The sequence below is a fragment of the Mytilus galloprovincialis genome, chromosome 12 (genome assembly GCF_965363235.1).
Source record: "Mytilus galloprovincialis chromosome 12, xbMytGall1.hap1.1, whole genome shotgun sequence".
Lineage (NCBI taxonomy): Eukaryota > Metazoa > Mollusca > Bivalvia > Mytilida > Mytilidae > Mytilus > Mytilus galloprovincialis.
The window spans coordinates 72234492-72256833 of record NC_134849.1 but is presented as its reverse complement, the minus strand read 5'-3'; the positions used below and the strand labels follow the sequence as shown (position 1 = coordinate 72256833).

General features: G+C 32.1%; 1 protein-coding gene across 1 annotated transcript; it reads right to left on the bottom strand.

Annotated features, from left to right (window-relative positions):
* Nucleotides 1-1997: 1997 nt before the first annotated feature.
* LOC143054751 (tereporin-Ca1-like) lies at nt 1998-21672 on the bottom strand. Its single transcript, XM_076227788.1, has 3 exons — nt 21625-21672; nt 8878-9093; nt 1998-5652 (listed from the first exon to the last, which is right to left on the bottom strand). The coding sequence occupies exons 2-3, from the start codon at nt 9073-9075 to the stop codon at nt 5560-5562; spliced, it is 291 nt and encodes a 96-aa protein (XP_076083903.1). The 5' UTR covers nt 9076-9093; nt 21625-21672; the 3' UTR covers nt 1998-5559.
* Between the last annotated feature and the right edge of the window lie 670 nt (nt 21673-22342).

Here is a 22342-nt window from a genome sequence, read left to right as displayed (position 1 = left end):
CGGATAATATAAACTGGAGGAAAATATAATACAATCCCAAACGAAAAAATATGAACAAGTCTAAATATAAAACGACGCTAAAACCTATGATTGCGTTTGATAAAAACAGTAATTTTTATACGTGTGCATGTAAAAAATTTCGTTAAGGAAGGGTTTAAATACAGCACAAAACAACATTTTCCAAAAGACCAAAAAGTGAAAAAGGATATTTTAACAAAACTTATTTGACTAACAGGTCCAACAACTGATGTTATCAAACCCTGCTGACTGCCATTGACCCTTGCCAAATACATTGGTCACAAGATGTAACCAAATGGATCTTTATACCAATTTTATACCAAAAAGAAAACAATAAACTTGCGGAAAAGATGCTATACCACAAACATGAGGTGCAATATCAAGATTTCGACAATCAATGTCTCTTCAGTGATGTTAATGATGGAAACGGTATTTAGAAGGCAATATAAATTACTGCCTAATTTAATTGAGGATAGACTCTTGAATTTTAAAGAGTCGAAATAGTATAAACGGATTATATAAGCCGTCTACATTTAGTTATCTTGTATATGGTATGCCTTCACAGTCCACCGCGTGCGGAATATATCTCCCTTATTGACAGAAATAGTAGCAGAGTGGTCAGTGTCTACCTATTGATCAAACCTTTTTTCCAATCTTCGATTATTTAATCTTACAATTGATTTTAGACTAAACAACGCAAAATATTTCTAAGTATTCTATTAATATTGATAAGAAGATGGGGTGTTAGTGCCAACGAGAAACTCGTCAACCAAGTCACTATGTATAAAACGTCAAAGTACGACCTTCAACTCAGAGCCTTGCATCACAGAGAACAACAAGCGGTAAAGGGTTCCAAAATGTGTAAAGAGGTAAAGCATTTCAAACAGGATAACCAGCGGTCTAATCGATATTAAAAAAAAAAAGAAACGAGGAACACTTTGTTTATTTTTCATTTTTTGACTTGTGAAACCAGATATGCCAATCGGATGAAAACTTTAAAAAGTTATATCTTTTTTAGAGATTGAATAAAAGTGTACGCCCGTAAGAGCGCACCTGCAACTGGTGTAGTTAAGAAGTCAAATAGATACAGGCCAGGAACAGTCGCTCTTCGTGAGATCAGATATACCAGAAAAGTACTGACCTCCTCATCAGGAAACTTCCCTTCCAGAGATTAGTATAACTGAAGTTACATGTATGTCTTTTTTTTGACATAGAAAGAAGATAACTATGGCTGATCGATATTTGATGCATATCATTTTCTAACTTTTGAAAAATATCACTGAACTAATATAATTTATAAAGTCGAGCTACAAAAGTATACAATATCTTAAAACTTATCAACTGCGAAATAGAATTGCAGAATTTGTATAAGTATAGGTAACTAGGAATGAAGATTTAGATGTAGCTATACACTGATTCAATGTTTTTTTATGTCATTATTCACGTAGGATATAAACTGGGGTAGATGATTTATCAGGATGTTCATATTTTAGGCACCGTTTATTAAATTTCGAGAGCTCATTTCTCAATTACAGAATGGTTACCCAAATTTGCTGCTATAGTTATTCGGCTAGAACATTTGTGTAGTTATTCAGTACTCACATTTTGAATACATCACGTTTTATCGTGATTATGGGTTATGCTTTAGATAAGTCTTAAAATTTATCCAACATGAATGTATTGCTATATCATATAGGTACAGCACTTGGAATTTGAGAAAAACCAATTTATATATTTAACAATTTATACAATCATATTTTAGCTAGTACAAGGGACTTAAAAAAACGACTAACCAAAGACAAACGACGACAACTCAAATGTTACATCTATGTGTATAATCACATGTGTTCTCTAAATGACAATTAGTAAATGCTATTGTCTCTATAGTAATTCCGATCCCTTCTGAACCTCGCATTATATCTAAGACGACATACTGATACGTTAACAAAACCAGGTCACAAAAAAAAAACATCATAAAATAGCATAGTGGTATATTTATTTATTATCTAGACTAATAAGTATTAAACAATTGCTAAAACTACATGACAGCATATAAAAAATATAACAATATAATCAATAAATGTATCTATGTTTTGGCTTTCTCGGGGGCTTCTCTACACACTGTATAAAAAATCTACCTAATCTAAACAACAATTTGAAACATTATTCTAAAAATAAACTATTAACTAAAGGATGCGGTTGATACTTGCAATATTGAGTCTGCTGTGGTGGTTCCCACAGGGGGTAAAGGCTGCGGTGGATACCAACAGCGGGATATCGGCTGCGGTGGATACCAACAGCACGACATGAAAAAAAATCCCATGCTTACTTATAGAATAAATTAATACTTGGAACTGATAATTAAGAATATTTGCTATACTGATGTATAATTGACTTGGGGGTAAAATTATTTCCCTCGAAATTAACATGGCGCGATCTCAATACGTTGGCATCAGTTCGTATGTATCGTATGTAACAGTCTGATGACCACCTGCCCAATGTTTGAATAATATGATCCTCGACACCACATGCTGCTGCGGATGTAGCTGCTCCTATACGAAAGGAGTGACCACAAAACTTAACAGTATTATAGCCGAGTGTGTCCAATAGTTGTCTCAAGGAAGAAATAAATGTTTCCCTGCTTAACGGCGATGATTGAAATTCATCCTCGACAAAAAGGCGAGATTTTAGTAAAGCGCCAGTGTTAAATGTTATCCACAGTGATATCTTACAAAAGTACTGTACAGGAATTATTTATTTTAAGACCGACAGGTAAATTATCCACACTGAGGAAAACAGAAAACCGAAAAATGCCATTTTATAAGCACACTAAAACATGAGATCTAGCACTGGTGAAACATTACTTTCAATGATAAATCACAAAGCTTATTCAAAATTGATGATGTAATTGGTAATCTTTCTTGAACAACATTGTTCTATGATTTTTTAATACCCCGAAGAATAATTGGTATTCTGATAGCATTCGTCATAGGATCATATCCTAAAAATCATCAATAATAATGGCGTACTCCGGCAAGATAGAGTTTAATAGTCTTGTGTTTAAGATTAAGTGCTTTTTGACAATAAGTTACCAAATAAACTAGAAGATTTTCTTACATAAGAGAGATTAACTTCGGGGCAATCATTCATGACCAAGAAAGTTCTGAAACATTTAGAAGCGGATTTATATGTCAGTCTAGTGCTTTTGCTCAAAGACGCATCCTATAATTCTTCTATTTTTAAATTCAAACCATTAGCAGCTCTCGGAGGGATGCAGACAAGGAGTTGGTATCGCGTTGGCATGTGGTGCCAAGGCTCTGAACTTCACCATCTGGTAACGGGAAAGAGAATAAGCTATACCAGTAATGTGTTTGGCATGCACTATACAATTATTAATTGCTGATTGATAAGTGAGCTTTGTCATTACCTTCATCAAGCTTTGAATCTCAGATATATCCCTTTTTCATAATATCAACAGTAGCTTAATTGTCACAATTGAATAATATACGTTAGCTTTTTCCATCTGTCGCCCCACAGTACGCATGCCATTACAATTAGATACAATTCATTAGACGCCATAGATATTTGCTCACAAGACATTGATAGGTCACAAGGAAAGTCACCTTGAAACCACTCATTTTGATAAAAACCTCCAAATGAGGAAGGTGTAGCATCAGTATACAAGTGAATGCCCGCCGCATTCATTATATTATTATTTGAAAAATAAGGCAACGCCATTCCAATCTCTAAAAAAAATTTGACCACATAACAAGATCTTGTTTACAGCTTTTTTAAAATGCACTTGGTGATGCAACTTTTTAACAGTAGTAGACAGTTTAATTAAGTGTGAAACAAATGATTTACCTGGCACTATAACTCTGCACGCAAAACTTAAATTCCCTAGTAAACTTAATAACTCTCTTTTAGTGCAAGAATTGTGCTTACTAAAATATTCTATAATTTCTTGAATTCGTAATACCTTTTCCACAGAGATATTAATAGTATCTAAAACATCTCTAAATGTTCTAATTTATGACATGGTCCTTCAGTTTTTTTTAACTGAAAGTGGCACACCTAATGACTTCAAAATATCTAAAAATAGTATTGATAATTTGTTGATCATTGTCTTGTTCTGGTACAATAACTAGAAAATCATCTAACAAGTATAAAATGTGCTCTATAATGAAATTGTTCTGAGCAATCCAACAAATTGCTTATGAAAGTGTGTCAAATATTTTTTGGCTAAACAATTTATTAAAAAAGTAATATCTGTCATCCCATTTGATTCCATGAAACAACCATAATATTTGCGATAAAGCATCACCAATTGAAACATATTACATAGAAAATTCATCTTTATTGATAAGTTCGTTTAAACTATGATTTATTGGATCATCAGGAGGCGCAGACAAGTCTATGATCAAACGCTTCTCTTTATTATATTTACATTCTGCCACACTGATAGATGATAAGGTTGACATAATTTCAATCAGAACTCAATTGTCATTACTGGCCGTGTTTTATTATTATTGTTTGTGTTTGGTGCATCATTGGATCCCCATCAACACGTGCGTTTTGCAGTGGAAATGCATGATGGTATACTGCACTACCATTTATGTGTTCCTCATCACGTTTGTCTTCGCCTCGTGTTTCAAATCCACGTGCGTTTGTGCAAGTGTATAAATGTAATGTTCAAATGCAATATAGGTGAATAAATAAAAAAACCGACCTCAGTTCTATGAATAATAAAACTCCAAATCAAGATATCAAATAGCACATTTCGTATAACTGAAGACTTCTTCGCAATAAAAACACGTGTATTGTTCGAAGTTTATTCCATGATTCTTTCCCTGGTATTTTTACATCACACAGGATAACTTATTTGAGTTCACAACTTAAGTCAGAATAAGCCAACACTTTTGAATGCACAGCAGTTTAAATACTGAAACAACTTATTTTTGTAATTAGTTAATTCAAAAACAAAATTAAAATATGCTACGATTAAATGGCAGCATAAAGCGAGCTTATTAATACTTTACTGGTATCTCCTATCTGATTGGCTAACAAATCTTTTAAAAAAATCAGTTCTCTCAGTAATTTCTAAAAATATCTCTGTTCTCTTAATTTGTATTCTACAACTATCTTACCTGACGTAGACAGGAATTATTTATCGTATAATTTAAATATGTAAATTATCACATAAGGTTTAATACACAATTGTTATTACATCAAAAGTAACTATATCGAAAAATATTGTAATTTCTTTATTGTCTGTTAATATCGACGTGTACTGGAACGTTGAACATTTTCTTTCAAATCTACTGCAACTTTTGTTTTATGAGCTGTTCCCATTATTCCTTCAACAGTGATGTTATCTTTCGTTTTTTTAACAACATTACAAGTATTAAGATATTTGTCTCTGGAAAATTGTTCGTCTTCTCCCTCTTCATCATACATTCTATGGTAGATGTCTTTATCATGGTATTGTGAAAAACCTACTGCTAAAACGTTGTCGTAAAAATCGAAATTAAATGGTGCTGACTACATAACAACCATGCGGGAATCAGTATCTCCAACCAAATACGACACAACTCCAGTAGTACCTGTTGCAGTTCCAAAGAATTTGTGAGCAATCTGAAAAAAGAGTCTTGATTCATAAAACTAGATATTTAACTTATATTACTAGAAATAAAACACTACTTTTGTTACATCTTCTTTTTAAAAACTGTTCAAAAATTGTTAGACGATCACATTTGTATTGCCATCACACTATACAATATGTAGTTTTCAAACAAATGTGTAAATACATAATTAAGTGAGTATTTGATATATTGTTTATAATTGGAACGCAATATTTTCAACATTGTTTTAAGAAAATGAAATGAAATAGCTATTAATTCAAATGAAAGAAAATTTTCTTCTTTTACTTTACTTTTAACCGCAATTTACAAACCCCATAAAGAGACATAACAGTTGAGGAGTTTTGCATTAAGAGCATCTTTACTATTAAATTTGCAGATTTGTCTCCGTGCAGATAACCTCCTGATGTATTACATAATATTACATACTTAGTGTATATAATGAACATAATAACTTCATATAATAACTGCTTCAATTAGCGTGGTTTTATTGACTAAACCACAAATAAAGTTCTGTAGCTGGTAACCTTTACCATCTACGTTTACGTGTAAGCAGGCAGACATAATTTGGTATTCAATTTGTTTTAAATTTATGACAACTCAGCCCACCCCAACTTGCACTCCAACACTTTTACAACCTGCATCCCTTTATCAACTCGCACCACTAAAAAAAATACTACAAACTCGCACCGCTGAAGAAATGTTTCAAATCATCAGATAGTTTTTTATTGTCTTCTCTTAGTTTTTACCTCCATTCTTGGAGCACCCGTATCGTACAGAGAAAGAACTTGACTCTCACATTTCGAGGGAAAAAAAACAACTTCAAGCTAGCAACGCTGAGAAATGTTTTAATCATCATTGTTCTAGGTTGTTTTCCTCTTCTCTGATTTATTCCTCCGTTGTAGAAATCTGTGTCAGCTACTGATTTGACAGTCGAACTCCTATTGAAGACGAACTGACAAACTAGTCAAAACAATCTACCATCATAAGGCATCAGTGTATAACACAGTTTGAGTAAATCGAACCCAAGCTGTGTATCATTGTAAACATTTCAAGTAGTCTTTAAGTCGCACTCGCACGAGTAATTATAGTTAAAGTTGATTTGAATGGATTTTTTTTTCAATAGCTTATTCTTTTACCATTCAGCTAATATAATGTGGTTTACAAACGAAAAAAACCAAAACCGATTGTTAATTGTTCTGTCTGTAGGTAGGATAAATGGGAAGAAATATTAGAATCTTCGGGATTTCAAAGATCAAAATGAATATCCTGTCCTTTTTCTTGTTTGTCATTATGGTTCTTATCGTTAGCTTTTATAAACATTAAAAATTCAAATTGAACGCAAATTTGACGGTGACAGTTATGTTTTTATCATACGTGCACAATTGAGAGAAGACAGATATATATCATAGGAACATTAAAACCCGTTGAAAATAAACAAACAACGCCATGGCAAAAGAAAAAAACCCCAATAACATACGAAAATCAAGACTGAGCATCGCAAACCCACTTAAAACTTCGGTGACATAAGGTGCTTAGCTGTTTATCTAAACAAAAATAAATCAATTTAAATTTTATAAGTTATGTAATTCAAAGTACTTTTATGTACATATATTTAAGATATCATTTACTTATTTATGGATACAATGCATGTCGTCAATAATAAAGCTATCACTGTATTTGTTTTTCATAAATTTTGAATTATATTACCACTTCTGTTAAGGAATGATTATAATAGTTTTTGAAATTGCTTTTTTTAATCTAATTTTGTATTGCTCCAAACAATTAAAAATGAGACTTGGAACCATCTAAAACGCATCATGTACTTGAAGAGCTGCCTTGAAACTGACAATCTTTGTTGACAAACAGTCATATTTTTTCCTTTCATGTTTGTCTTGTTTTATCTTATTCTTAAACTTCACCCACTATTCAGACTTGATTTATGTTTTCTTTCTTTTAAACTTTTAGACAGTAATATGTAAATCTTTTGATTTGATTTAGGTAGAAAACTATCGGATTGTTTGTCTTCGGTTGATATTTGTTGAAGGTAAAATAAGAGAACAATGTTTCATTTTGAATTTGAAAATCACCTCAACATTGTTTCAAAAGTTCTGTTTGTAAAATGATGTCATTATTTATTGTTTTAAGAATAACATGATTTTCATTTTGTGAAAGTATAAAAGATAATACGTTTTTCTAAAATTCTGTGATACCTTACTATCACCGACAATATATGATTACAAGACACCATTCCTTTGACTACTGTACGAAAGAGAAAAAAAAAACTACTGCCAAGGTGCAGTCCGGGTTCGTAGTATAATATACCTGCTAGTATTGCGCCGAGGCTTAACATATTTTGAGGATACCTTATGTGTAAATCATTGACTGTATATAAATACAGATTTACTTTTTGTTTGTTTCACATTTACAGAGAATATTCACAACACATTCAAATTCTCTGAACGGAAAATATTCAAGTTGGAAATCCACTTCGTATCGTCGGCTCCCGTTCTTTAAAACAAAATATCCTATATACACTCGTGAGTTTGGTATGTTTTGCCTCTCTCTCTCCCTACTCTGAATGCTTTATTAGCTAAAGCATCAAACAGAAAAATTTAATGCAATGTTGCAACACTTTTTTCCCCCCGGTTAATGTGAAGTAACGATCAAAGGCAATAGTTAATATTTGGAACTTTGCTCTGTCCTTTTCATGTTTGTTATTTTACTTTTGATCTTGACCTGATGTTCATATTAGTGAATAAATGTCACCAATTCAACAGACGCTTTGTATGCTTCGCTTTCGGTTTAGGAGGAATACTCATTATGTAGTTGAAATGCATGAACTAATTAAATCTTTTCTAACGGTCCCTTTTTGAAAAGCGCTTGTTGATATCTTATCCAATTTGAAAGTATTAACAACTAGATGAAACAGAACGAGGAAAGGTAAATCTTACTAGACTTTTTTTTTGGTTAAATATCGCTCACTTTATGTTCGATATTATATCGACACTTCGAGAAATCAAATTAAAGCGCACAAATAAGGGAAATAACAAATGATAATTCAAACAAAAAACTGTTCAAAGAACAGTAAAAGGGCTTTCCACCTGCAATGCACACGTGTAAACATATTATGAGGATGAAAATAGTATCATAAATACATTAAACGCAAATAATATAAAATTTGCAATGTTAAATCATAACAAGACCTGCAAATACTTACAAAGCTTCCTCTTTCATCAGGACCAATTGAGGTAGGTGGTGGAGATAACAAATATCCCCAGTGTATTGTCGTTTTAGGTGAATGGAGGTTATGTGTTGTTGAATTTTTTATCTCAATTCCAAATACTACTGAATAATTCACTGCTTGAATCTTCTGATCAATATCTGAGGGGATATATGTTGACTCATTATTACCCATCTCATATGATGTGGTTTGCTGTAATTAAAACAAGATGAAATGAATATAAGACACTTTCATGATAACATGAAGGGGAACAGACAAAATATTATTATAATCAATTAAGGGACTCAAAATTAACAAACACATTCGAGATCAGCACAACATGCACTAATAGAAATACAAAACATAAGTATCCAAATATCAGAGACCCAGACATGTTTTCCTAAAATTTGTCGTGAACAACTCTCATAGATAAATCATTTGAAGTAGAATTGACAGATTTTTACGACAGAAAGAAATTTACTAAAAGAAACAAAACAATGTTACAATAATTGTTACTTGCAATAACTCCAATCAAATAAAGAATCATTAACTCAGTAATCGGTGCTTCGTTATTTACATCATTTGAAGCATACCTTTCGACAATTGTACGATTATAAATTTAGAGATTATTAAGAAACTATGGCTTCAACCTACTTAGACATTCCTTTTCTTAATTTTAGGTCCCGTTTGATACCATTCCTCTTCACATCGGTTCTTAATCATCAATGGATTTCAAATGTATTGTCACGAGCGGTCCAGATAAAGGTAGATTATTGAAATTATTTTGGAGTGCACTCGTTCGTTGTGTGGGAATCACTATTGAGATATTGCAACACATTTTGGTATATGATTTATTGATCGGAATGAATTGCGTGATATAGGTAAAACAAATAATGGTACATCGGACATAATGATCTATGAAGAAGGTCTTGTGTATTTCCCTGATTTATGACGGCAATACAATCTTTATTAGGAAAAGATAGTTTAGGAAGCTATTGTTACTACGTTTTTTTCTTAGCCCGTTAGTCAGCACTTTTGTGTTGCTATACATTATTATTTATGGGTTCATGTTATGAACTGATAATAAAACATTGACATATGTAATAGGTTTTCTATCCCAGGAATCGTAGCCGAAGTCGTATTTGAGTACATTTTTAAAATTTTGTTTAAAATATGCCCTTGATGAGGACGTTACCTTGTCTTATAATGGTTTACTTTTACAAATTGTGACTTGGATGCAGTGTTGTCTCATTAGCACTTATACCACATCTTCTTATACCTATCTTCAATTTGATTTCAATTTTTAACTATTTAATGACAGAGAATCAAATGACTCTCTTACTTATGCTTTTTTTGGCACTTTCAGGATTTTTTTTATCCTCAATGCTCTTCAATTTCGTAATTATTTAACCCTTTTTTGGAATGGGTCATCACTGATGAGTCTTTTGTAGACGAAAGGGAGTCTAGCGCATATAAAAAAATTCAAACTATGGCATCTATGATGACATCAATCCAGTAGTAGTAAACGGAAAATATCAAGGGCACGGCCGACACTCGGCTAACCGAGAGTTTGGACGGTTAATCTATATTGAGTATGCGGCTATATCGGCGGTTGGTCTGTTAATCGGGTTGGTTATACGTCTGTTAAGAGTAAAACTCAGAATTTAATGTTAAACTCTGTTAAATATACAGATTTTTGCCATATTATGAAAACCACATCAAAAAAAGAAAAGTGTCTGACAAAATGATATCTATCATAGAACATTTTCCACCAGTAAAAAAAAATGCATAGCCTGCGCAGTTTTAAGTAAAACGAAAAGGCGTCTCGCAAGTATGTGGTTTTTATGCTTGTACGCATAGCAATATTTTGGATAAAAGGCTAATAAACATTTTTATATATGATTTAAAGGACACAAAATAGTACTTTGGTTCTAAAAAAATAATTGTCATTGATAAATATTTCATAATTGTTATATAAGTTGAGTAATACCACATTTTAATGAATATTAGGGGAATACAGTCTGTTAATGGGTTGGACAATTTAAATCGTGTCAGTTAAGAGTTATTTAGCCACGACAATAGTCTTACTACCTTTAGTTTATATTTTCACATTGAAAAAAATGAGATGTACTTGTGACGAAAAAATTACAATACGGTGCAACAGTATCCTTATAGAAAGAGAACTTTAATTTTAATTTTATTTCTTTGCATTTCATTGAAGGGTGTGTCACTTCAATATAGCGTTATATGGACTGATTGGCTGCTCGAATTCGCACGAATTTATTATTTACGCCAAGTTATCAATCAGCCTTATTTTTTTTGTCTGTTCAAAGTCTGTAACATCTATGAATCTGTCATGTGTTGCAATGCAGCTGGTTAAATTCCATGCGTTTTCTTTGAAATACTTAAGCCTTTTCTACCTCAGGAATAGATTACCTTATGCCGGCGTCACACATTGGCGTATAGACCGGCGTGCACCAAACGTACAGAGAAAATTGACAAAGTCGGTATACGTTAGTTGCATGCCATAGGAACGCTTAGCAATCGTTCAAAGCGCGTTGCATAAGTTTGTAGTTCGTCGAAATACAAAGGTAAAATTGAGAAAGGAAATGGGGAATGTGTAAAAGCGACAACAACCCGACCATAGAGCAGGCCAAGGCCACCAATGAGTCTTTAATGTAGAGAGAAACCCCCGCACGCGGGACAGGCTCAAAATTGCGGCGCGGATAAACATGTTTATGAGATATCAACCCTCCCCCTATTCCTCTAGCCAATGAAGGAAAGTAAATACGCTTGACGAACGCTACAATCCCAGGAAATTTGTATGCAGCATGAAAAAACATACAACATACGTCAACATACGTTTCTAGTACGCCCAGTACACGCTTAAAGCTCGTTTTGCACACGTTACAACTATGATTGACAGGTTAAATGCATCCAAAATTACTAGCGTATTGGCAGCGTAAATGGTTTTGAACACGCCAGTGATATACGCTGATGTGTGACGCCGGTATTAGTTGTGTTTCCTCAATGCTTTTCAACTTCGTATTTTATTTGGCCTTTTAAACATTTTTTTCGTCACTGATGAGTTTTTCGTAGACGAAACTCATGTCTGGCGTAAATAAAAAATTTCAATCCTGGTGTCTATGAGGAGTTTATTTCCGGTATGTATTGTCTTTTGAAATTAACATTACTTTGATATTACACTTTTTGAAACCATTTCTATCAATTTTCAGATTCCATTGTCTAAACTTATGTTTCATTGTTCATGTGTTGTTTCCAAATATTTTAGCCACTAATCTTGAGTCTATCCCTTTATTCAGATAACACCCCATATAGCAATTAAATTATGCTTGTAATGTCATTCATAACTCTTAACAGACCAATTAACAGACCGAGTTTTATACATCCGACCCATTAACAGACCACAATTTTATCAAAAATTGATTTATGTCACCAAAATACAGTTTTTCGTGTAGATTTTTCACATATATTGATGTTAATATGGTAAACAAACATAATGCCTGTCTTTTTTCGATGTTCAAAATATTGCATGCAAGTAAACTCAACCAACTTGTCATTTTTGTGTACATTTTGTGTGTGTAAAATGTGTATAAATTTACTGATGAGTAACTTGCCTTTTCATTTTATAGATCGTTTATTGAAGCTAGAAAAAAAATAATTACACCACTGGATTCAGTACTCCAAATCGTTTTGTCAGACATAAATAAGTTTTATGATATAAATATAATGAAAAAGTTATACAATGAAACATACTGACCTTGCAATGATTTTCTCGATAACACCTGATTAACAGACTTTAGCCAACCCGATTAACAGACCAACCGCCGATATAGCCGCATACTCAATATAGATTAACCGACCAAACTCTCGGTTAGCCGAGTGTCGGCCGTGAAGGGGCAATCAAAAATGTTTAGTTCAACAAAACCACACAAAAGGATGATCAGAATGTAAAACATTTAAAGGATAAAAAACAATGATTAAAAATCACATATAAAAATGATTAACAAGAACCATGAAGGTGAATTCATGTCCTCCTTTGTGTGAGTATTTACTGATCTACAGGATTCATCCATCATATAAAAGTTAAAATTCCTATTAAAGTTGCATTCAGCTTTGTACAATTATTGGCAATTAGAGTAGAAATGTGTTTATCATTAATTAAAACATATCCGCAGTCACATATATAATATAATAATCAATACAAATCATAATGCCATTCCTACACTTTTCGAAATCATCAACTGCATCACTTAGAACTATTTTTGAAACAAACAATAAAGTAAGATCACAAAAATACTGAACTGCATATATATTGTTCTTGTAATCAGTACTTCTGAATGAAGGAGGTATCTTAGAAATTCAAGCCTTGAAAATCATATTAACGTTGAAATATATGCGCCATATGCAGCCGCCAATAGAATTGAAATCATGTCTTTTATCTGGATGGTTTTTTTTATTTTATGTCAAGCCCCTTTAAACAGCTACAGGAAGGAGTAATTATAGGTTAATGTTAGTTTCTTTAAATTTTTCATAGGAAGCTATAGCTCATAAGAACTAATAAAACGTCATCTTGAAGAGAGGAGCAGTCGGTAACCTTAATGATTTCGTTAAATTATTGAAAAATTGGTCTCCAAACGTTACAATTATTTAGTCAATAAAAAAATCATTTTTTTGGTTTATGTTACAATAATTTTTGATTTTAAATATACAAGTTGTGCCTTTTTTGAATGAAATATTTGTATCTGTGTTAGCCGCTCTGCTTTATGAAACAAATTTTGACCTAGAGTTGTTAATTTCTGTGTCATTTTGGTCTGTGGAAAGTTGTCACATTGGCAATGATACCACATCTTCTTTTTTTTATACTTGATCAATCGATTTGCATTTTGTTCATAATGGGAGAATGACAAATATTAATACAAAAAGTATGTGCAGTACAAGAGGGGTTTCAATTGAAGGTAGGTACTTAAATTTATTTTAAGTATTCAGATTTGATTTAAAATTTGCAATTGACAGATTCATATAAAAAAAATTATACAACTTTGTCTGTTAGGATTCTTGTGATATTGTAATATCTAGTATACTGCAACTTGATTGTGTTCTTTATCATTTGAACATAAACTTATCTATAAAGGTGAAGGATTTCTTTGTAAGAACAATCGAAGTAGTAAAGCTATTTTTTTAACTAGCAGTATTACCAATGTTATTTCAACTTATTGGGCTGATCATACATTTTAATGTACACAATTAAGGACAGTCTATTTGAAGATGTGTACGATAAGGACGATTACCGTTATAATTATTATAGATTCTTAATCACAAGTCAGTGTCACCAAACGGATAGACAAAAGAACTGAGTGTATGTATGATATGGAACTAACAACTGGACAATTCATTGATGAATTTGTCCCACTACTCCTGTCTACAGATGGACTGGTCTTTAATAAGCGAACCTGTTAAACTCCGCCCAGTCAAGTGAAATAAAATCAAGTTAAATACATCACCAACTTTACATATAAATCATGTTTTGTTCAGTGTCCTTTTTTGCAGGCACAGTAGAATAAGTGGCATGAAGGCAGAAAAAGGAGGTAGCATATTTGGTGCTTAAAAGATAGATGTTACACTGATAAATATCACTTAGATCATGTGAATTTAAATGCATGTCAATCCATGTGAATTTCATCTCAAATGAACTTATACGTAAAACTCATATGAAGATAGTTCATGTGAATTTAACGTAAAATTATAGGAATTTATTTCGAATGAAAGTCACACAATTTTCTTAAATAAAGTATGTGAATCAACATGTTCAAATTGGATAATAATCATGAAACATACCATTTTGTTTTGTAAAGTTCACATGCAATTTAATGTTCACGTGAGTTTCTTGTATAAGCTCGTTTATGGTGGTCACACGTAATAATTTCGATTGATTTAATGTAAGGTTCATCAAATTCACGAGGGTTGATAGACTAATCAAGTCTTTTAATTCCGATATGCAACGACCTCATATATTTAACCTGTTCGAACACAATGTTTATCACCTCTTCTATTTCGGTTGTTGTCATTGATTGTCTCGAAATCATCAATTGAATTCACAAGCAATTGTAGTTGTGTTGCAAATTCAATTGGATCCATATTTCGCATATTTGAATACCAAACCAACATCAGATTAAAAAAAAATTATCAGAGTTGAGTTATACAACAATTTTCATAATTGTTCATGTATTATTAAATACAAATAGTACAAGGGGATCAAAATGGTGAAATTTGAACACTACAATAGTTATGTATATCTCGTTAAACTTATCCATCGATAGTTTCTTGGATTTCAATCACTTGTGCCATGAGGTTGTTTAATTACTTCACAAAACTTCTATTTTTATTATTCGTTAGGAAATACAAATTACATATTGATTTTTTTTTAGACTTATATTTAAGGGAATATTTAAAAATTCCCTCCACGTCTACCTGTGTTTTTGTTAGATGTATTTCTATTTATATCCATCCGATTACTTGACTTAATATGAACTGTTCAGCCAATGTAAATTTGAGTGGCGAAGTCAAAATTATTAAACATATTGCGACATTTCTATTGGTTATTTGTTACATCATAAATGCTTTTCAACGGTTAAACGTTGTATATTTTCTCTATGTCAATGGAGATATGCCATTTCTTTTAGCCCATACAAAACACGCACAGTGAAATTCGTGTCAAGTTTGTTATATTCCGACACATACAAAAAGAATTCACATGTCTGGTATGTTCAAGAAGACTAAATAACGAGACGCAAACTTTCTATTTAACTCAACGTGAATTTTAAATATAGCAAATAAAGATCAATCAACTCTGAAGAATTTGTTATCGCTTGATGCTCGTTTATTATCAAATTGAAATTGAATAACTCAAGTCGAAATCAGCCGATATACAATTGTAACTAGTAATAAATAATACAATGGAGACATCCTTGTGGTATCTGCCACCCATGGCATTGATATGGTTATAATACAAGCAAATCAGTTTACGTAATTTAAGAAATTAAACGGAAGATTTAAATGGATACTCATAAGTTGTGAAGAAAGATGAAAACGAGAATACATTTACAGTCCAAAAACAAAACATTAAAAAGTAGACTACACGAGCCCTGTAGGGATCAGGGGTTAATCTTATTTGATCCAGAAGGACGAACAAATCCTGCCTCTCATTTGTAAAATCTGTAAGTAAAAACGAACGACCAGTAATTTGAGTTAAAGGTATTTCGAACAACGCATTCTACTAGCTTAATTCACGTTTAGAGTAGTGATGGTAATTTCGTGTTTGCTATGCCTAAAAAATGGTTCGCTAAGGTTTGCTACAAAATATTACTCCAATAGAGAAGCAGAATATATCAAATTGAAATTCATAAGTATAATTCGATGAGAAACAGATTTAGCAAAGAACGTTATACAAATACCGATAACTCTTAATTAATACAAAATGTAATACACTACAAGTGTATGTAAAAATACTACGGATATGTGACAATTGTGCAATAAATGCTACATGTTTAAAAAAAATCTTAATTTACTCACCTCTGTGGTATATTCTTTATGTCATTAATCTTTCATCAAACTTTACCATTATTGGAAAAGAAACGGCGACCATTTCGTTGCAGACGTATTGTAATCTATTGCGCATTTTAACCGGCGTTGTCGAATTTAGAGATCTCATGGTTTTAATGATCAGTTTAATAATTACATGAGGGTGAGATGAATACGCTAATGCAAACTCTGCATTTTGTTTGACCATTGGTTTACTTCTGTTGTCGATATTTGTAAATACAGTTTTATAACCAAAAAAAACCAGGACATTCAATATATAAAGTCATCCAAGATACCAATGTAATACTTTGGCACTGCAATAAAACTTCGGAAAAAATAATTCAAATATGAAGATGAAGGACAGTAAAATCCTTAGAGTAAAACGTTGGAATAGGTCAACATTTTATACAAAGTGAAATCTTATGAATACTTGGCTTTAAATACCTTCTGTTATACACCGTCCACAAATATTCACAAAAAATACACGACTTATATATTCTCACGTCACATGCGCGTTTCAAGTATCAGGCCAAATAAAATATAAAGTTGAAGAACATTTATAATGAAATATGTTGATGTCAATCATAGAGAAACAAATAAAAAATAAAACAAAAATGTACCTTTTTCGAACTTAAATAAAACATATTTGGAAAGGATATATCATAAAAGAGAGGCGAAAGATAGCAGACGACAGTCAAGCTCATGGATCAAAAATAATCCGACAACGCCATGGCTAAAAATGAAAAAGACAAACAGACAAATAAAAGTACACAACATAGAAAACTAAAGACTAAGCAACACGAACTCTACTAAAACTGGGGATGATCTCAGTTGCTCCGGAAGGGTTAGCAGATCTTGCTCCGATGTTGCATCCGTCGTGTTGCTCATGTTAGTACAAACCCGGTAAATAGACTAATTCGGTGGGTCACAATCGTGAAAAGGGAAGAGGATTGTGGTTGGGACATAAGAAACATATCCGATGTCATATGTGAAACGGTTATTCCATAATGGTCAACTAACTCGTGATAGCGTCCGTAAAATTTACGAAGGGATAATTAAAAATTCAGCATTTTGAATTCTTTGTTCAATAGCTTCCTTGTGAGCAGCAACCCTCTATTAAGGAAATCATGATAGTATATACATTGTACAAGCCCGGGAATATCGTATCAATTGGGAAATATATAATGCGTATGCAGATGCTGCAGGAATGTTGCTACATAAAAATGGAAAGTTCACAATTGGGAAGTTGAAATCTTCTCTTTTGTGGTAGAGCTTTGTTTTCAACCAACCCTCATTATCAGTTTCTAGATAAGTCAAGATAGGGTGCAGACTTAATTGTCTCTATTGTATCCTTTATCTGTATTTGGATGGGATAGATGCGTTCAAAATAGCCACATTCTGAATTATTTAGTGAGCGAACATCATCTATATAGCGGTAAGTAAGGTTAAAGAATATTGCTAACTTTTTATTTTTCTTCTTAAGAACAGTTCGTTATTTTGGTTGTTGTTTCAAGGATGCGATAGATTTGTGTATGTGGGTTTGTTTAGAAGTTTTATTTCATTTACTGAGTCCTTATTTTCTCTGTAGTAACCTTATTAGACATTAAATTAAAATACTGGTAAAGATCTTCTAATAATCTACTTATAAATTTAAGGTTAAAACCAATTTCAATTGATTAAAATCAATCCATTTTTACAAACAATACCAACATTATGGGAATTTCCTTTATGTGATCAATGGTTGCCGATTGGTAAACAATATGTACCAAGCTCTGCCATTGGTCTGTCGGGAAAATAAAAGCAAAACAACAACAGAACTGATGGATTGTTGGGTTGACAAAGTTGGGAATTTGTAAATTCTATTTGAAAAATAGAAGCTTAAATATGTTGAAAGTTAACCTTTGGTTTATTTCAGGTTGTAAGTTTTTGCTAAATACGGTTGCCGGTGAAAGTGCTCAATCAGTTGCAAGTGAAAGTAAATACTAATGTTGTTGGTGACGGTGCTAAATAATATTAAGTTATTCATAGTAATCCTTTTCCAAATTATGAATAGTAAGGCGAAATACGATGATGTTAAAGTAGTAGGTATCGGTACTTGATATTTTCGATGTTTTTATTATGCTAAGTCGATGTTGCGTAATGTGGAATGGTGGTGATATCTTTAAATTGAGATTATAGAAATAATCTGAATAAGTGACAACATTGTTACTTGACTGTTGAATTGTTTATTAGTTTGTTTGTCTATGTAAGACTAATCTTTACTGGGGACCCGATCAGACCAGTGACAGAGCCTGCAAGATCCGTTCTCACCACCATGGATTATTTGAGTTCTAATACAGTATAAGATTTTATGGATTTAGATATTTTATTTCATAACTGAGAATATATGTAAACACAAGTAGACGGTTTGGTTTCCTTTTCTGTAACGTGTTATGGTCCGACGGTATTCAGTGTATGTCGAACCTTACACTTTATAGATCCTTTAACTTTCTGTTTCTCTGTAACTCTGTGTTTTCTGATGATCGGCTCTAACACCAGGAAGACAGCGTTTCAATTTGTTGGCAATCGAGAAAGCAACCATCGTGATAATGTTAGTTTCAGGGCATTTGTTTTTAATCACTGTGATTTTATACAAAAAAAGGATTGATCCCTCCCTAAAACAAGATATTTGTATTTACGTTGGCCGTTCTTTTTTATGAAACAACGCAATTACAACTCTTTCAATTTGTCTTTTAGTTTGAAAAGGGGAATACTTGCGTAAAGTTTAGAAAATTCAATGTTTTATACTATTGCAAAATGAAAGTGTCTTAGACTTTTGGATTTTTTTTAGAAACCTCATTTTATTCACGCCATCTAGGAAAAAAGTAAAATCACAAAAATACTGAACTTAGAGGAAGATCAATTGGGAAAGTCCATAATCACATGGCAAAATCAAATAACAAAACGCATCAAAAACGAATGGACAAGAACTGTCATATTCCTGACTTGGTACAGGCATTTTCAAATGTAGAAAATGGTGGATTAAACCTGGTTCTATAGCGCTAACCCTCTCACTTTAATGACAGTCTCATCAATTTCCGATATTTTTACATTGATGCGTTAAATAAACAGACACAATAAATAAAATAGTCAAAATATGGGTACATCAGTCATCATCGTTTAACAATTGAGAGTTTGCAGTTTCACAATTACTTTGAAGCTTGGCTTCGATGATAAAATTGATGTTAATAACTTAGATCCCGTCAGTGTGATATTGTTCTATTATATGTCATTACGATATACTTCTATTATGAAATACAAAATACGTTGAACCACAAACGTTAAAATTATTCAATCGCGTAGTGGAATGAACTATTTCTGAATTCTTATAAATTCTATATCACTTTTGAACTGTTTTAAATCTCTGAAATGAATTCTTACATACTTTTGATTTTTAACCCTGTATGCTAACATTGCCTATGTGAAATTTTAGAATTGTTTGTATATACATTGAACGACAAATATATGTCATGTATATAATATTCTGACGTCAGACACGCGAATTAATGAATGTGTTTGTAGATAGATGTTTTTGTGTTCCGTTAAATTGTTCTTTTTAAAATTGTTACACGATGATGACTGCAGTACCCATATTTTGACTATTCTATTTATTATGTCGGTTTAGTTCACGCATCATTGTAAATATAAAGAAATTTGATGAGACTGTCATCAACGTCAGAGGGTTAGCGCTATAAAACCAGGTTTAATCCACCATTCTCTACATTTGAATATGCCTGTACCAAGTCAGGAATATGACAGTTCTTGTCCATTCGTTTTTGGTGTGTTTTGCTATATTATTTTGGCTTGTGATTATGGACTTTCCGATTAGATTTTACTCTAAGTTCAGTATTTTTGGTGATTTTACTTTTTAGAAAGAGGTTTTGTGATGCACTTGTTAGACCAAGCAATATACCGTTGTTTGTAAGGACACTTTTGTAGATAAACACTTCATGATTACCAGGGTTGACATTTTGTATTTCGTCTACAAAAGACTCGTTGATGACGCTCGAATAAAAAAAAAGTTAAAAAAGCCAAAAAAAGTACATAGATGACCAGCATTTTAAAAGATGATTAAGGTATCCAATCCAGTGACGGAAGGTTTAGTTCTTCATCTTTGGTTGAAATTTCTATGATTATCTAGGAATTCTTTTGTCGTGGGGGATAATGTTGAGTTTCAAAGTGAATTGTCAATACCTAATTCATTTATCAAGCAGTTAATGTAATGAGATTTACACACAACAACGATGTTGGTAAGGGCCTTATTTTCGAGGACAACTTATGTCCTTTTGGTATATTCCTTAGGTTGCGTCTGTTTCCTTGTCCAAATACGAGTACAATATTTTCGTTATTCATTACAAAATTCGGTAACTTTATGTATTAACATGGTTAAATAACGTATCTGACTCAGTAAAGCGATACAGAGACAATATAATAACTATGTAGCAGCACGCCTTAACATACCTTTATATTAATAATTAACATAAACGACAGTAAATTTTAACAAATAACATGAATACGAAATTCATTAAGTATCGAGGCGGGATAAGATAACTCATGAGAGTACCTATTCAAAGTTGTTCTTTAGAAATTGCAAAAAAAAAGTGAGACTTAAATAAATGAATCGCAATTAGAATAAAACTATATATCAAACTTTACGTTTACGTTTCTATGTATCTGGTATATTTAGAAACCCCTGGATACATTTTTGGCTAGAAAGGTATGTTATATCTTGAAATTCAAAAAGGAAAAGGAAATTAATGTTATGTCCATGCATCATTTAACATTTTGAACCTTTTGTTTGACATGTTTTCATCACTTCCTAATTCGTATATAGATACAACTAGGGACTTATTATGAGTTAACAATTTTTTTAAATCTTCTCCCAGCGTTATTATATTAACATTAACATGAGTAATGGTAATAATCTTACAGCACAATTCAAAATACATAATTTTACAACTGATGTATTTTCAGTGATATAGTTTGATACAGGAGTATTTTCATTCTATTCAAGCATTCAACTCCGTTTGGAACAGCTTCAATACGTAGCAATGCATATCAAAGAAAACAATCATGAGTCACAAATATAAAAATATGTCCTACCTTTGTAATACGAACTGCTTTTCTTTTCTTGATACATTTACTTACATTCGTCTTAACTTATATGACATGAGTCACATGACGATTATCTTATATGAACAAACACAAATATATTACATAATCGTAAGCCAATCATTGAAATAAACATCTATATTAAAATAAGATTTATAATGCAATTGAAAATCATAACGAAAAAACGTTTTATAAAAAAAAGAGTGTCAGAACAGTTTACAGACAAAAAGATAGTTTACTATTGTGGAAAGTGGTTGTTTTTCGTAATTCAGGGTATTACGTACTATGCTTTTGTGGTATTACACCATGACAAGAAAACACTCGGAACAGAAGAGAAATAAATACATAAATGATATTATAGTATATTACAACATATAAACCACAGAACAACGAACACCTCCCATGAATTTGCGACAATACACCAGACATAGATTACCTTAGCCGTATTTGGTATAACTTTTTGGAATTTTTTGAACTCACTGCTCTTCAACTTTGTATTTCTTTGACTTTATACCTTTTTGATCTGAGTCTTATGTAGACGAAAAGCGCGTCGACGTATCAAATTATAAGCCTGGTACATTTGATAACTAATAACTACAGAAAGAATAGTAGTCAGCACTTTAGAAAGATTTATAGTCGTCAAACATATTACATATGTTATAAGAAGTATTGGGAAGTTTTAATATCCAGTATAATAACGGTAGATTTT

Bases quoted from the DNA above. Each gene is read 5' to 3' on its own strand.
- LOC143054751 (XM_076227788.1), bottom strand. From the start codon at position 9,075: ATGGGTAATAATGAGTCAACATATATCCCCTCAGATATTGATCAGAAG. The intron at 5,653-8,877 runs GTAAGTATTTGC...CTCTTTTTTCAG, and splicing joins CTGATGAAAGAGGAAGCTTT to ATTGCTCACAAATTCTTTGG.